The sequence below is a fragment of the Rhipicephalus sanguineus genome, chromosome 3 (assembly GCF_013339695.2).
Source record: "Rhipicephalus sanguineus isolate Rsan-2018 chromosome 3, BIME_Rsan_1.4, whole genome shotgun sequence".
Lineage (NCBI taxonomy): Eukaryota > Metazoa > Arthropoda > Arachnida > Ixodida > Ixodidae > Rhipicephalus > Rhipicephalus sanguineus.
Genome location: NC_051178.1, coordinates 26,090,016 through 26,107,857, shown reverse-complemented (window position 1 = coordinate 26,107,857; position 17,842 = coordinate 26,090,016). Strand labels below are relative to the sequence as shown.

At 45.9% G+C, this 17,842-nt stretch overlaps 1 protein-coding gene across 1 annotated transcript in view; it reads left to right on the top strand.

Moving 5' to 3' along the window:
* Positions 1 to 532: 532 nt before the first annotated feature.
* Positions 533 to 17,842, top strand: part of LOC119386513 (uncharacterized) — a 35,620-nt gene continuing 18,310 nt past the window's right edge. Inside the window, exon 1 of the mRNA XM_037653778.2 lies at positions 533 to 876. Coding sequence (XP_037509706.1) covers positions 820 to 876 — 57 coding nt within the window. The 5' untranslated portion in view covers positions 533 to 819. The remainder of the gene's footprint in view (positions 877 to 17,842) is intronic.

The following is a 17,842-nucleotide window of genomic DNA, read 5'->3' as shown; positions in this document are numbered from 1 at the left end:
AGACTGCGTTCGTTCTTGAGGGAAGCCTGTTCGTGCAGACGCACGCCGTAAAACGAAGAGAGAAGCTATGGAGGGAAAGGAGTGGCTGATGCGTGGCTATCGCTTCTATTCCGGGAGACGGCGCCCAGGTGTCAGCCGCGATCTTGCACATCGCAGGGTAAAGTACACGCGGAACAAAACGATAAGCGGCTGTAGCGTTTGACCCTGCAGGCGTCTCCCTGACCGATGTTCCGCAGTTGCCGGCTTGCTTACATACTTGTGAAACAAAAGAAAGCTCAGAAAGGGACCGTAAAAGCGGCAGCGACAGAAAAGCATCCACGGCGTTATCTCCGTTGCCTCGGTTGTCAAACTCGTGAGCAAGCCTGCGCCCTCAGCAGCACGCGAGAAGAGCGGAGACAAAGGCGGTCGTGTGACATCCACCTTGCACGCGATGTGCGGCGCTCTGGTCGGGGAGAAGGGAAAGCGAAAGAGTTTTACGTCAGAGAGGGTATTTTCCAGGGACGCGCGAGTGATTTTACGGAGACAATAAAAAGGGAAATGTACAGCGCGAGCCCATGCCGGCTCCCTGGTCTACTTAAATGAAAAGCTAAAGTGGCCAAGCACGAGCTGGCAAACGCTCAGGTACAGGGGCCTCGAGCATTGCAATATACTTCCGTAGAATCCGTCAGGTGAAGTTGGCGTTCACGTGTTGTCCCCATGTGCTCTTGACACACACGCTCAGGCAGGCAGGCGCACCAGCTGCTCACCGCTTGCATCGCAGACATCTTTCGCCGCATAACAGCAGCGTCCGGTTCGGGATCAATCCCGCCAGCTGCACCTATGGGTCGCCAGTCGTACGACCTGACAAGCGTTGCTAACGGACATGCCGCAATACAGGTGAGTCACGACGGCGAGCATCGGCATTTATCTTATTTGTATTATTTATACAACGGCACCCTTCGAACCTTTTCAATGGCTAAACTGTGGTAAAGCACATGAGCGCATCACGACCCCTTGGCCTGGAGGGGAATGGGGCACGCAACGAGTTCAGCTGACTCTGCAGTACGGTCGCAACGTTTCGGTGCTATGACTGAGATCTGTAAAGCACACTTACGCCTCTCTAAACGTTACATTGGGGAAGACAGGCACAGAAAAGCACGAGATGCGCAAGATTCCATTCAAATTTTCAAGCCGAAAGGTTGAGTCCTCTAGAGAAAATCACGCGTACTTATCCACAGCACGTCCGCATCGCAGGCATATTTATTCCAGACTATCCGCACCACTATCTTCCAACTTCATATCCCTTCTGAACCATATAACAAAGTGAGTGTCGAATAAGGTTCAAACAAGAAAACAGATATGAATTGGAAAGTAATGTCTAAACCTCTCCGGTACAAATTCTAAATGGTTAAGCACGCCTTACTACAAAAGAACTCTTTGCAAAACTTCCAGTGAAATGATCCGCAGAAAGCACAGCCAGAAGGTAATATGCTACGTTAAGCTCTGCATAGGCCGCGTAAACATGCAGCAAAATGGCGTCGCAGTTGAACTTCCATGGCTTTTCAGTTTGGAAACAGCGAGCAGAAACAGATTTCCTTGTGACGCGCTACATCCTACGAACCGATTGTCTGTGCCACTGCTGCGTGGAATCGGCAAGTCGTGGCAGACATTCAAAACATTAGCACTGTTTGCACTAGGTCGCTCGAGAATGGGTCACAGAACAGCTGGTGGGCAGCTAGCTCGCCCTGACTTGGCCAGGCTTTTAACCTCTCACCCGTTTCTTTCCTACCCCTTGCTGTGCTATCTCTATACATGGCCATGCTTGTTCTTTTTTTGTCTTTTTTTTTAATCTGCGGCTCTATCTTTTTCTCTCCATGCCTGTAGGCACACCTCGACCATAACAGCTCTGCTGTAAAACTCCTATAGATCGTATGTGCCACAGAAATTGGGCAGCACCCACTTCTCTACACAGTGATTCACTAAAAATTAACTAGGGAACACACGGCGGCGAATGCCGATCAGGCGCCGCACGTTGCAGCTTCTCTTGTGAGCCATCTGTACCGAGTGCTTGGGCGGTGACTAAGCGCGTACCGGTTCATGATGATGATCATTTTCTATCTACGGCACACGGCAGACCTCGACCATAACAGAAATTAGGAACCGTGCGTCAGCTCCAACACGCCGCGTGATCGTGCGACAGCAGAAGGCACGTACCCAATATATGGCTCCGCTCGGGCATTGTCAGCATCCCGCAGTACTTAAAACCTGAAATCTCCGTAAATCGTTGTTAACATCGATTAGGAACAATAAATCCGATGGAATGGTGTTGGAGCGGTCAAGTACGTTCTTGCCGTCTGTTTTCTTTAAAAAACGACCACTAACAGCGTCTACACAGTTGCGAGGTCACAGACGTCGAAAAGTAACTGTAAAGTACACGCGGAATGCCACGTGTCGACAAGTATGAACATATGAAGTTGAGAAGTTAAAGTAAAAAATGCGTACCTGTCATCTGAAGCCATACATTCATATTAGCCCAGAAAAAAAAGTAACCTTTGGCAGTAATTAAAAAAAAGGGGGCTCTTCTATGAAATACCCATTAGGGGCCGAAAATTCTGCTGAGAGAAGGCCTGATGCCTGTCAAGGTTATAACTGTAAAATAAACTGCGTGTTATTATTTTATAATGGCATAATAATGTACAGCCAAACTGACGGTTTATCAGAAGAGCGCGATGTGCTTGCTGAATGACCCATATATAGCCAGCGAATGTACAACTGATCAAGAACACGAGCTTAAAGGCGTACTGACACAAAATTTTGTGGCCGAACTAGCCTGCGGGATCTATTCCCGTGAACATGCGTATATCGTCTGCAAAGTATCAACAGCCAACATAGCTTGGAAGGTATTTTACATGAATTTTGAAGTTTACGTGTGAGATCGGGCACCGCCCCCTCAAATATGACCCACGGTGATCCCCCTACTTTGCTCACGTCACCACGCTGCGTTCAATACAGCCAGTTATGATGACGTCATAGACGCCATTTTTCTTTTTGCCGCGTTTCCTCCAGCAGGCTACAACGCAGCGGCTGCTCGCGAGTCCGTGGCCGCGGCGTACGCGTTGAAAGTTTGTGCTGTGCCGTTCCTGTTCGAACGGACTTCTTGTTGCGTATCGTGCGGAAGTGCGTCACAGTTCTGAGTGCTGATGGTCGAGTGTTGCACATGCTAGGTGATGATAGTTGCACCTGGCGGCTTGTCGTCTTTGGAGCTCTCTCAAACCGAAACGGAGACTCGTCGGTAATGAGGAGCCTATAATTATTTATCTGTCGCGCGGCAGCATACGATGTGCCGTGTTATGACAAAGAGGTCCCGAGCAACACATTGCAGCAAAAAAATAAGAGACCAAAATTTTTGTGTCACTGCCCCTTTAAATGGACCGACAACTGCCAAGAACATGAAATGAGATGACTCCACTGATGGAAACATTTTCCATCGCACTGACTCAAACCAACCCTGATTTTTCCGTAGGGATTGATTTATATTTTTATTTCTTAATTAAAAGTTGCGGGCCGCTCCCACGACGGGACAGTCAGCCCGAGACCTACCGCCGTATCGTGGGCCCTCTGGACAGCCCAAAGTTGTGACTGAATGTCCGGACGCCTCCGGACTTTGTTAATAAAGTTCTTCCAATCCAATCCAATTAAAAGTCGCGAAAAATGACCCGTGACGCCTCTGGCGGCAAAAAGATGAACGATCCGATGAAACCGGCCACGTGACCGTTGACTGCTGTACGCGCTCGACACTTTTTTGTTAATATTGAAGTATTGTTCGTCTCTTTCTATTAAAAGGTATTACTGCATAATAATGTACATATAGGCCTGCGTTAGTAGTATGCATTAAAGTGGCGCTGCCTTCGCGTGACGTAATGATCCCATGCTCGTCAGCGCGTCTTGAGCAACTTTTCAGTGTGCTCATGCAACTGTGCACGCATTTTTCAGGTCGCTAAGATTTTGGAGCGACATAGTTTTGCTACCTACACTTTGTCCCAGAAATGACGCGTGCTGCTACTCGGCGCGGCCACGCATATTCGTAGTGACGTTTTCGATGAATTGGCTTGGCTCGTGCATCGACAGAGTAACGACGCCGGAACAAACCACCCATGACACAGGCGCAGGCAACCTTGGACGCATGCGCATACAACGCGGTACAAATACAGGAAAGGTGTATAATGCCACATCATCTCATTGTAACAGCTTGTTATTTTCAAAAATAGTTGGAAAAAAGCTATAAATAAAGGCAGGGAAGCATAGTTACAGAAACTCCTGCGAAATCAGAACAACGATAGATTTCACAAATCGCGAGAAGGGCTAGCGGCATCGCTATCAATTCTCAGCGTTGTTGAGGAAATGTGCATCCGTGTTTAGAGCCTTTCAGATCGAAAAATACTGCTTGTAAAGTAACTACAGCCTTTTGGGATTAACTACTGCAGCAACAAACACTGCGAAGGGTGAGCTTTCTGTCGCGCCGTACAAAAATGAGTCGAGAAAAATCAGTTGTCGGTCCCTTAATATTTACAGAATCTCCCCTTGCTGTTTAGCGCGGTTAAGGCTCCGCTACACGCTGCTATATCACTCAACAGTTTTGTTGTGGATGACTCATCGCACAGACAACCAATGATTATGGAAATTCCATTTCGGTAGCAACCTTGCGATATCCCCCGCTATGAGCTTCGATTATTAAAACATCAATAATAAGTAGATTTCAGCGTTGGTACCGAACAAAGGCGCTGCCCCTTTAGCGCAATTACATGGGCCGTTTTCGTGGTGCACGAATGCATACTAGCAGGAGGCAAAACAAAGCGTCGACTGAACAGCGACATCGCTCTCCAATGAAGTACTTCCCGGCGTTAATTCTGAGAGGAAGAAATTGTAGGCAGTGTGCACTAAGTCTCGCAAAGCTTGGTACAGCGAAGCACGGACCCGTCATCGCTTTCACTCCCCGTCGACCGACACGTCTAGCTTCGAGACGCGCGGCTTCCTTCTTGGGAGTACGCAGCCAGGCGTACTGCATTTATCTTTCAGGGGCGAAGCACCTTAGTGACTAGGCGTGTCGGCGTGCATCGTGCATCGTCGTCTGCTGTCGCGCCGTCCGTCGTCGTCTGCTGTCAGGACGGTCCATTTGTTTGAGCGCAAGCGAGGGCGCCACCACTTCAGCGCTCGCGGTGTGGCGAGAGAGAGCAAACGGCGCGCGTTGACTATAGAAACGCTCTTTCTGCGATGAAGGCTGAACTACCAGCTCGCAAGGAACGAGAACGCGCCCTCGCCCGCGAGAGACAACGCCGACGCAGGCAGCATTTGCTAGCGAGTTTCTTCATTGAAAAAAACCGACTGCTCGCGCTGTACAACCGTTCACCGGCCACCCCGTATATAGAGGCACTGGATCTTGACCTGCAGTGTAGTGCCGGTGGGAGATTTCTCTTGTGCGTAGTTGAACAATAAAGAATAGCAGCGTGCACATTAGCTAAAAGAGGACTGCAGGTCTCTGTGTCTAATCTCTGTTCTGTTTCTCACTGCCCATTAGCAGTGATTTCTGTGTGGGAAACACCGGCGCACACTGCATGCTTCGCCCCTCCACAGATTTCACGTTAGTAGAGCTGAAACACCCTTCCCTACATGTTTAGCCCCTCCCCAATCTTTTTATGTAACCGACCAATTTCATATGCAACCACTGCCTTGCGCAGGTCACGCAAGAATATCTGGGAACCATTCCGATTTTTTTTCTTTCTGCATTTCTTTCTCTTTGTTTCTCTCTTTCTCATTATTTCTGTGCCACACTTTACTCTTTCTCCACCTTCTTTCCCTCCTCCTCGCCATCACGTCTCTCCTCCTCACGCTCACTTCCCTTTCCCACACCCTTGCTACACTATACTACATAAGGCTATGCTATGCACTGCTAGCACGCCTGGATAGCCGAGTTGTTGGGACACTCGCTTTCGGATGGAGGGCACGCGGCTTCGAATACCATCTCAAGAATAGCTTTTTTTCGACAAGAATTTTTTCTCTTTCTCTTTCTCTAAACCTTTCTTTTCGTCTCTCTGTTTGTTTCTCTATTTCTTTGTTTCTCTCCCTCTCTCTGTACTCGTTCTGAGATAGCCGCACAGCGGCAAGATGATGATAGTTTTCTGCGATCGACTCACACGGAATGATTGGCTAAACAGATTCGCTTTTAAAATTCTGTATTTGTGCAAATATTGAAAACAAGCCTGTTCGGGAAATATGTATCTGGCTTTCATATTTATTATGCAATAAAAAGAAGCCTTCAACTTAGAGTTTGTAGGCGAGAAGATCGATGCAATTTCTGAAAGTATATCTTGCTTGCTCTTAGAATAGATTGGTGAAAGCCTATTCCATGCGTCATTTCAACTTTTTTTTAAATATATCGACACTTCGTTGAATACGATTGTCCATATAAGCACCTTGCTGAGGTGCGTGTAAACCTGATGGTGACATGAAAGTAACGGGTTCATGTTCCCCCTCAAGAATTGAATTTCTATGTCACCAGCTGGCGCCAAGGGCAGGCAAAGATAATGCAGCTGCCCGTTATTAAACCTAACATCCGTAAAACGTCGTACAGTACATATTGTCTCCTGTAATAAGCAGTAATGCCAATACGCTTAAGTGATGAGCCATTCGTGGAAAACTCATCGAAAAGAGCTGTCAACTTTGCCCATTCGTTAATCAGTCTGACGTCCTTGTCTTGATGCTCGCTGCACTGCCGCGATAACAGCAACCGGCTTTTCAAAGGACAGCATGGAAAAACAACAAACCGGAAGTTGCAGTGGTCGACAATGACATGAAGGCCGTGTTACTGCCAGTTTCATTTCTATCGCGCAATATCGAGGGTCAGAAGGACAGAGAAAAATATTTTTAGACAACAACAAAAGAGGCAAGAAAACACAAGCGATAACTTTCAACAAATCTCTCTCTGAAGCAACACAGACCTGCGCACGTGCATGAGGGACACTGAGTGCCCTGGCAACACAGCCACGATTAAAAAGCGGTCTATAATTGGCCCGAATAACCGCTGGCCCTACTCCGAATAACGCAACAGATGGCGTGCTGACGCAACGACTGTTCAATCTGTGTATCATCTCTACCTCAGGTAATGGCTTTCCCAGCATTTATTTTTCACTATCACGACAGCTTCCTGATATTGTGGATAATAATAATTATTCGGTTTTAACGTCCCAAAACCACGATATGATTAAGACGGACAACGTAGTGGAGGGTTCCGGAAATTTCGACCATCTGGGGTTCTTTAACATGCATTTAAATCTAAGTACACGGGTCTCAAGAACGAAACTGCGGCCGCCGCGGCGAGGATTCGACACCGCGACCGTATAGGGTCAGCAGTCGAGCACCATTACCACTAGACCAGTGGGCGGCAAGGAGACCGCCCTTCGATTTTTCGCACTTGATCGCAGGGTTACCCGAAGCGATTATATAGGCATCTAGCGATCGGCCCAAAGCGCTATTTCCCGCAGCTTAACGTGATTCTGTCGACAGCATAATCAACACAAACAACAAACTTAGGTTTATGCATGTCACACAAGCCCCTCCTAGAATGCCACTTTCGCAGAGGCTGATAAGTATGCGATCGCGACAAGCAATCTTTTAGAGATTGGGAGATATGATCTGAAAGTAAATAACTACAACTGCTCTAAGTGTGCACCCGCCATCGTGGCTCAGCATTTAAGTTGTCACGCTGCTAAGCTCGAGGACGCGAGTTCGATTACCGAATGTAGTCGAAATGCAAAAACAACAGTTTACTCAAATATATGTCCACGCTGAAAAAAACAGTTTGTCAAAATTAATCCAGAGACAATGCTGCGGGGTGCATCACACTCATGTCGTCGATTTTGCGCGTATGACCCTCAGAATTATTTTATTACGTCTTCTATCAGCGTGCTAACCAACTTAGCGCAGGCCTCACATTCCTAAGACTTGCTTAATCTGATAACGCAGAAACCAACTTCGCAAATGATTACAGCATTTCTACGGTAATAAACCCCATAATACATTGCTAAACACGGTGCCACGTAAATGCCAAAACTGTAATTTTTTACGCCAGATATCCGCACACGAATTAATCCAGGACGTGCAAATTGAGGTTGATGTCAAGTGTTGTTTCAGGAAAAGGACATTTTTGCTGTTATATCAGCGCACACATAGTATCAACAATAGCCGCGAAGTGACATCCCAAATTGGGAAACATCTTCATTTAGTCAACAATACTGATTGACACTGAATATATGACAACAGGCGATGAAATCAGTCATCATTAGCCAAAAGTAGCCAACATTAGCTAGTGCAAACTAGTGGTCGGAGTCCGGAGCAATATTGCTCAACTCTCGAAATCACGGCGGGGAGGACGCTGATATGTGCCCTCGCATATTAAGCAGGTATGCCTCGGCTACACAGGTAATTTACCTGAATATTACCTGAACCAATTGCATATATTCAGTAACAATGAAAAGTTACAATAGTTGATGCGTTTTCTTCTAAGAAAAGCATACAGATACGCAAATAATGCGCAGGAGAGAAAGAAAAGTTTCGACAAAGGAGATTTTTGCACAGGTAATCCAGAGGCTATTTTTGACCAACTATATAAAAGTAAATCCTGTACCACCACGTAGTGCGGCGAGCATAAAGAGCGAAAATTGTAGCACTGCAGTTACTCTACGAACTTGTCTGCGTATGAGGATACACCGTAATTTAGTGTGCCTCTCTTCTTCCGTTGGCGTAGTTCTTTTCCTGCGGTCCTTATCATAGGCTTCATGGCCGTATTACGAGTGCCTTCCAGCGACACCATGCTAGCTTTTATCAGGAAAGCAATGTGCTAAAAATGTTCTTGAGCCAACGTAATGCCCGGATCTCCTGATCCGTTTCGATGCGTCATGCGCTATGCGCTGAAGTGTCGATACGGTGGGAAAAGACCATTGCTTGCGCCACCCATACTCCCCTTGACTCTCTGTTGTTACATATGGTTTATGAGGCAGGAGTTTGTCAACGTAAAATTATCTGATAATCTGTTGCACGAAAATGAATTCGGTAATGAGAATGATTATGATAGGTTACTTGCCTTAGCTCACAAACTTAAAGGTGCTCATAATACATATTTGGAGAAAGCGCGAAAAACAAATTGACGGCACAGAGAATTGAAGGGGAGAGGACGGCGCGCTAGTAGCAACTGAAGTTTAACTAAAAGCGTGTAAAGACATATACACACAGTACAAAAATGACAACATTAAAGAATCAAGCAACCGCACTATGAGTATGCACGTTACAAAAAGCACCAAGGACATTTAAGCCATCAGATTAAGTGTCATCAGGGTATTCCTATTCCACCTCGCGTCTAGATATCGCCACCAAAGGACAGCTCATGCACGAAACACCCGGTTTTGTAGGCGGCTTCAAGAATTTCTCGACTCTTCTGAACTCGGTAAGAAAACAAAATGCACGTTTCCTTCAACAAAGGCTGGCGCCCACAAGCCTGACAATGAGCAGATAGGTGCGATAGCTTGTTAGCCCTCAAAGTCCTTTCCTGCTCACGCCGGCGTATATTAAGGCATCGCTCAGTTTGACCGATATACGAGCGTTTGCAAGTTGTCGGTATCTTCTATACACCATCGCGACGCGGCAGGCAGATACGTATTCACGTGTTTCACACAGCAGCGTCCATAATCTGAGCGTGGCCTTCCTTTCCACCGCAGGGAACACACGCGGGAGCTTGTTAGCCGCACTGAAAAACCACGTCAAGGTCAAAGCGATGCGCAAACATTTTTAAACGGTGCGAGGTATTACGCGTGCAAGGTAAAACAGCGACCTTCCCCTTCCCTTTTTCCGCCTTGTCATGGTGAGGCACTCAAAGGCACCCAGATTTTGCCCATTTGACAAGCCTCTCGCAAAGAGAGGTTTTCAGGGAAGCCAGCGGCTTTTAGTGTATTGATCTGTAGTGCAAAGCTAGCTGGCACGAACAGAATGGCGACATGATTTTGAGAGGGCAAACTTGATACATGAAAACGCTATGACATGTTTAAAAGTCTTCGAGTGAGATGACTCATAATTGACGTGTGGGTAAGTCGACCTAGAGAAAAAAGCGCAACATACATGTGAGGAGGAGAACCGCAGCTTCAGGTCAAGAAATTGCGATTCTTTGTCCTCGGAAGTTCAAAGGTGCAGCTCAATCCATAGCCACACTCCTTCACAACTTTCAAACTCACAGCACTCTCTATGGTAGTCTTGCCTGTGAAGACATGCTTGTCAAGACCATGAACATTTTTTTTCCAACAGCCGGTCCACTCTACTAAGAAAATTGTCGCACAGAACCCCCGCTCTGTGTGACAGTTTTCCTGAAAGTTTTCAAGGAGTGTGGCTGCGGATCGAAGTTAACCTTTAACTGCAGCTGAATCGAAGGGCACAGGCCTCAGGCATTTCGCCTCCTTCGATATGCGGCCGCTGCGGCCAGGATTCGATCCCGCGACTTTCGGGTTAGCAGTCGAGTACCATAACCACTAGACCACAGCGGCGGGTGTTTGCCATGTACTTCTTCTCTCACTTTCTGTCTTCATATGGAAACGCGTTACGTTACAGGCTGTCGAAATTCTCGCACTCTAAAGCTTGTATGTGTTCGCCCACTTTACGCAATTTTTGAATGTCTGGAAGCTTTTTATATCAAAATTAAAGGATCTGGTTGCATCAGCGACAAATGTATTACACAGTACTCGGCAGCAACGTGTTTTCCTGAGATAATGCTGTCATGACCAGGTTAACCTACGTCGCACCTTGGCTGTGCTGCGCAGGCCTGTGTGTGTTTTGCGTGCATCTGAGACTGTCAGTGAACAGACGCTTCACATCATGTCTTCTCCTTGTCCCTTTTCACGGTAGGAGTTTCACGCCAGCAACAAATCGGTACAATGATAGTACAAGCACCAACAAGCCTAAGGAAATGTTCTTTCGATAAGTCATAAGTTATTATAGGTTGCCAAGTAGCCACCTGGAATTAGCTTCAGCTTGACATGTCCTAGGGAATCGTTCTGCCATTAAAGTACTCGTGGTGTCTACATTGTACCGCGTCAGCGCACTGCGGCCTAGCAATCTTGCGCTTTACGAAATGTATTCGTCATATCCGTGTGGTTGTGTTATTCCTTGATGGAAAGCCGTGGAAATTTGCCTTTTTCAACGCCCCTTTTAATAGAGGTCTCAGTAGCATGAACTACGGTGTTCCTGAATTCGCTGAGAGTGAACGGTAAACACACTGCACCAATGATGGCATGCAGTCTGACAACTCGAGTGGCCGCCGTACAAACACTATAAATTATGTCACTTGATTTGAGAACCGCAAGAACACTTCAGCCGATTCCGCATTCGTAAGCTCAGAAAGCAGCTGCAGGACACAGCCGGGATGACACCAGTGTCACAGGCCTCACCTAAGATAGAAATTTCCGCAACCAGCTCAGGCGTTTCGCCGACGTAGTCGACGGGCACTTGTTTGATGTAGCTTAACCTCTACATTGTAATAAAACCAGTCCACTGCCATCGGCGACGTGAAGCATAAACCTTTCCGTCGAGGAAAAGACCTTCGCAACGCCCTTCTTTCTCTGAGTGTCAGCATTATTGTGGGAAACGCAGCGCGATCGTAGGAAAAAAGAAACTCCCAAGTAGGAGCCACGCTGCTGCCTTTTGCTCCTTGCCTCTCTGCTAATCCGTATGCATTTCTACCACCTCGTTGCTCGCTATTAGGACATGACTGGCGTTCCGGTAAGTCGTCCGCTATAAAATATAGCAATTTCACAATCTCCCATTATTACACTTCATGTCATATTCCTACGAAGTCATTCTCTTTCCGGCACCCGCTCATACTTTTATTGCGAGACCAATAGTAGCGGGTTTTTGCGGCGAATTTAACGGTTTTCGCTTGTCGTGTTCAATCAGTGTACCCCGCTCGTCCTTGTGATTAACATATTTCTCTGTTTCAATTTTCACGCCCACTATCCTTTCTTAACGCTGACTAGCAGGTCAGAACTTAGATCGAAGTCAATCAGTCGTGTTTTCTATCACAAGGCAAGAATTTTTTCTCGGTTGTGTAAACATGGAGCCAGCTCTCTTGGCAGCTGCGACGTATTACGCGGCAAACGATGTGCCTCAAATGCAATACTGTAAAATGAATTTCGATACACCTGCTGATGCAACACACTCAGTGTTTTGGTAGAAAATCATTTTTCAGTCATGTTTGAAAGCAAAGTTGTCTCATGTAACACTAGCGCTGTGTGGGCCTGTGTTACCCAGAGCTTCAACATTTCTCGCCCTCAGGTATGTTGCACATAGCTTTTAAACGAAGCTTCTATGCGTCGCAGACAGTGCTGGGTAGTATCGAAAATACTACCGAACACCTTACTGTTCGCGAACATACATGTATCTTAGATACTGTCTTAGATACTCTTTGGGTTGCTTGTATCGGTATCGCGACACGTCTCACAAGACGTGTATCAGTATCTGTATTTCCGATACATTGAAGAATCTGTCGTGTATCTTAAGATGCAAGATACTCCGATCGCAACACCACCGCGTGAAACAAAAGACGTTGACTCAACTCCGCTTCTCAAGGTGATACTGCAGCAACTAAGCCACCAGAATGAAACAAAAGGCAGTGACATCATTTTATGTTTCCGCCGGAGTTTTCCAGCGAGGGCAGGCGATGAGCTCTGAGCGTCCCTATTGGTGGAGCAGAGTCATGTAGTAGCGCTCGTGTCGCCTTGACAGACAAGCGCGCGAACGTCTACGCCGAGCCGACCGTTTGTTTTCTCAGGTTTTTTTTTCCTTTTTAGTTGTGTTAGCGGCATGACAGTTGGCTTCTCTCTACTTTCCTGTGCCACGTACACCAATGCGTGCGGCATCTTTCGCACAAATTCTGATGCCGCTGTAGTGCCTTATTCGAAATTTCTCTTGCGTTGTGCTTCGTTACGAGGTTTGAAGAATGCAAGAATCAAGTTGTTTCGCCTATCGTAGATTTCACACGTCGGCGACTTGAAGGAACTCGTGGATGCAAGTTTGACTAAGATGCAGTGAGATGGACTTATCTGCAAATAAGATTCTAACAGCTACATCACCACCGGTACCGATGCTGGATCTAACAGAGCAAGCAGTCACCTAACAGGAGCTATCGTTGCGTACGTCTCTTCTTTTATTCTATAAGGTTTTAGATCATAATTTGATTGTTAGCATCAGTTCTTTATTAGCTGTACTTCTTTTATACCCATACATTACCTATGTGTCCGTATGGTTTTTCCCGTCTGGTTCCTGCAATATGCCTTTTAACGTGATGTCAAGGTAAGCTCTCCGCTTTATTCTTACCTTTAACTGTCTGCGTCATTTCTGGTACTGTTTGCATACCTATATTCCACTTTAGTTTACTGTGATGTCAAGACGATGTTGAGGACAAATATATAATAATCTGCGCGTGACTGGAGTATACAGTAACAAAAATCCTGCTTAGTACTTAGTAAAAGGGCGAAATTAAGTTTGCATTATATTGACGTAAATTATTGGAAGTCATCTTAAAGATGTTGACAGAGGGATTGGAGAAACATTGTTCCACCAAGTGTTCCCTTTTTCTCATGAGCGTCCCAACGAGCCGTTTTGCTGAATTTTCTATGGTCCTACCTTGAAGGCTTAATTGTATTGGCCGCGAGATCGTCCTATAGGCGGCGGCACCGTCGCTACGTTAGTGTGAATACTTCGCCCATGCGGTGTGTGGAGGTGTACGGGGCTGCCCTTTCTACATCGTCATACTACGCCGCGTAGCTCTTGAAAACGTTTCACTTTCCGAGGGGAGCGAGTTTTCGGTTCCGCAATGCCGCACAGAGCAAGAGATAAACTTTCATTCCTATCCCTGCGGCGCGTAACATCGCCAAGAGTGGCTTGTCAGGTGTCGGAACGGCAAGGCGTTTTCCGACAATGAACAGCAAGCACTTTGATCGCGGTGGCTTGAAGCGTTCACTGGAGCAAAGTATTGATGCTCAGTAACATAGGGTGTGCACTAGGGGGGCAAGGAGGGCGCCCTCCCCCCTGATCATCTGAGTCTGCCCCGTAGCATTACACAGTTGGACCTGCCTCGTCATTCTTTAAAGTGCAAGGCTATGTCCGTGCTGGTTTTTGAAGACAATGGCGGACGAGGGCCACTGATGTTGCATGCCAAGAGCTGTTTGCTCCCCATTTTCACCCCCAGGAGTCTAGGCAACAAAGGCAGGCGGCGCCGCTGTGGGAAGCGCGTCATCGTTTCATTTGCATTTTTGCATCGACTGCCAAGCTTGGAAGCTTCTTCCGAACGCGACGAACGGGGAGGGGGGGGGGGAGCGCTGCGGCGAGTCTGTGCCCCCCCCCACCCCCTTGTTGGGGAACCTACGCACGCCTATGCTCAGTCAAATACGCTAACACGTTTACTCTTTGTGCATTCATGCTTGTTGCATGCGTAGTTTCTGCGCGCTACGCACGTGAACACCGTTGCAGTCCCCGAAAGATCGTGGTGGCCTGGCCAGGGCTGCCAGTCGTGATTTGCTTACGGTTTTGCGTACTTCCGCAAGTAAATGAATCAAGTCTTCATGTATGCAATTCTTTCTACATCCTTCGTGAGCCACGTTCACAGTGCATTCAAGGTTTCTACGCGCTAGCTGCGAGTCCTTGCGCGCGAGCGTCACGGAGCCTTCTCGCGTTTTCCGTCGCGCTTACTAAATTACGGGAAGAGCTCTCAGCGTTCCGAAGTATAAGTATGAGCGCCGAAACTCGTATAGTCTGTACAAATCTCGTACTCAGAAAAAATTTCGTTTCGCGAACCAGAAACGCCCACCAGCCCAAACGTTTGTGATTATATTAAAGGCATTTCGATGTACATCGTGCTTTTTCGCCTACTTTATATATATATATATATGTATATGTATATATATATATATATATATATATATATATATATATATATATATATATATATATATATATATATATATATATATATATATATATATATATATATATATATATATATATATATATATATATATATATATATATTGGTGTGCGGCGTGACCACCCTTACTGCGCATGCGCAAGCCATCTCCACATACCTCCTCCCTCTCCTCCCCCTCTCCGCTTCCCCTTTCCTCATTCACCCTCTCCCCTTTTCCTCTTCCTCCTCCCCTCTCTCCTCCCCCTCTCCACTCCCTCTGTGAAACGCGGGCTCTACATGCCGAAACGGTGCTTCGCATTGCCTCATGGTCCCCTTTAGCGGGAAATGGTGTGATATATATATATATATATATATATATATATATATATATATATATATATATATATATATATATATATATATATATATATATATATATATATGAAACTTCATAGGCGACATACTGCTCTCTTGACATTTCTACAATAAACCGGGCGCATGGAAGTTGACCATGTACCAAGACTAACGTAGAGCACATACTGCGCAAGGTTTATCTGAAACTGGCAATACCTTCTTATTTTGTCGGAGGGTATGATTCATAGTAATGGCCTCACAAATGAAAAGGTTGCAAAGACATGACTGGCTAAATGGTTGCCGAGGAGTTGACAACCTGCCTTAATTGTGCGTATCCAATCCGTGTTTTCACGGACACGAAGAAGCCAGGAAAGGGTCCAGACCTAAACTACCAATAAAAAGGAATCAAAATTATTTGCTTCAGCATGTACAACAATTTATACGGCCGTTTATAAATGCTGGGCTGCTTAGAAATGTTGTGGCACCTTACTGTGTGCCGGATGGCCTTGTAAGCCTGTCTATTCTCGGAAACGCGCAGTTGCCTTCAGCCTTCCCCCGTAAGGCAGCACCGTGAATTCCGACATCATGCCTTCGCGCAGTAGATCTTCTTCTGATTGCCGGTATATGCATACTTCCACAGCCTATTTACCACGTTAAGAAATACTGGTGTACCAGTAGCCGATACAGTATGAAGCCTGTTGAGTAAAGCCACAATATTACACTATCAGCGACTGTTTCTAGAAATTAGCGTTTCAAAACTTCTATCATTATGACGTTTAATACCTTTCTTAAGCGAAATTGTTTGTTGATTATGTAATAGTGGCAATGCTTGAACAATTGCTAAACATCATGATGTTTTCAATTTACTTTCTGGCTCTTATCCCAATGTCCCAGTTATAGTTCTTGGAGACTTCAACTTTCCCGGAATAACTTGTTCTGATTTGTCGTTAACTTTGTCCAAGTGTAGCTCGAAAAGTTATTTCGTTAATTCCTGCCTAACATTCGGACTTTCGCAACTCGTTTGCACCCCTACGAGAAAAAACTGCTCACTCATCAAGTATCCTCGACCTTTTCCTCGCATCAAACCCAGAAACTGTTTTATCCGTCTCGTACTTCACTGGGCTAAGTGACCACGCTGTAATAAATGCTACACTACAGTTTCACAAACCAAGATCAAAAAGCGTAAACAAAAACAGACACTTTACGATTAAGGCAACTACGTGCCCATTAACGGGGAACTTGCAGCATTCTATAGCTGGTTTTGTGAAGACTTTTCAGAACGCCCAGTAGAAACAGACTGGTGTCTTTTCAAAAACAAATTGCACGATCTCATTCGTTCCTACATCCCCACCGTAACGGTAACAGAGCGATCACATACACCATGGTTTAGTGTGGCACTAAAGCGCCTAAAAAACAAAAAGAAGCGGCATTACCGGTCTGCTAAGCTATAAAACACAGCGCATGCGCGGGAAATGTACCGCGCCACTGAAAAACTTTTCGATTCACTTGCTGCAAAATCCAAACGCAACTTCTTTGCTTCAACGTTACCGAACATGCTAAACACTAACCCCAAGCGGCTCTGGAAATTTATCAACCCAAGCGCATCTAAAACGTTATCACTCTGTGAAGAAAATAATAAACCCATTCCACTACATGACACTGCACGCGTGATGCACATCAATTTTGCTCAGTATTCATCGAATACCCTGATCGCGAATTGCCCTACTTTTCCCCGATTGAATATCCGGTAACGCAGGAAACACCTTTGATTTCCTGCTGGTATCGCTACCTTAATCGACAGCCTACAGATGACATCATTAGCTGGCGTAGACGGCATCAGCACCAAAATACTAAAAAGTACAAAGCAAATTCTCTCTTGCGTATTTCAGCAAACACTTTCCACTAGTACCCTACCGCATGACTGGAAGGTGGGAAAGGTCATCCCAGTGCCCAAAAAAGGTAACCCAGCGTCACCGAGAAACTATCGTCCAGTCTCACTAACGAGTGCATGTTCAAAGTTATTGGAGCACATTCTTCATTCACATATTGCGAAGTTTCTTAGCTCTGTTAATTTCTTTCATCCTAGTCAGCATGGCTTCCAGAAGGGACTTTCCTGTGATACTGAACTGGCTCTCTTCATTAATGACATCAGTTCAAGTCTTGATACTAACACATCCATTGACGCGCTATTTTTAGACTTTGAAACAGCTTTCCATAAAGTACCCCATAACCGCCTATTCCTAAGGCTATCTCGCCTAAACCTTCATTATCTTGTTTTTCACTGGATTCGTGATTTTCTGTGTAAACGTCAGCAATCTGTCTACGTTAACGAACACTCCTCTTCTCTCACATCTGTTACATCCCGGTTTCCTCAGGTAACAGTCCTCGGACCCCTGCTCTTTCTCATATACATTAACGATCTTCCAACTAACATTTCTTCCGGGTTTTCATTGTTTGCAGACGACTGCGTGCGATAAAAAATAATAAATAAATAAATAAAAATAGAAATAAATA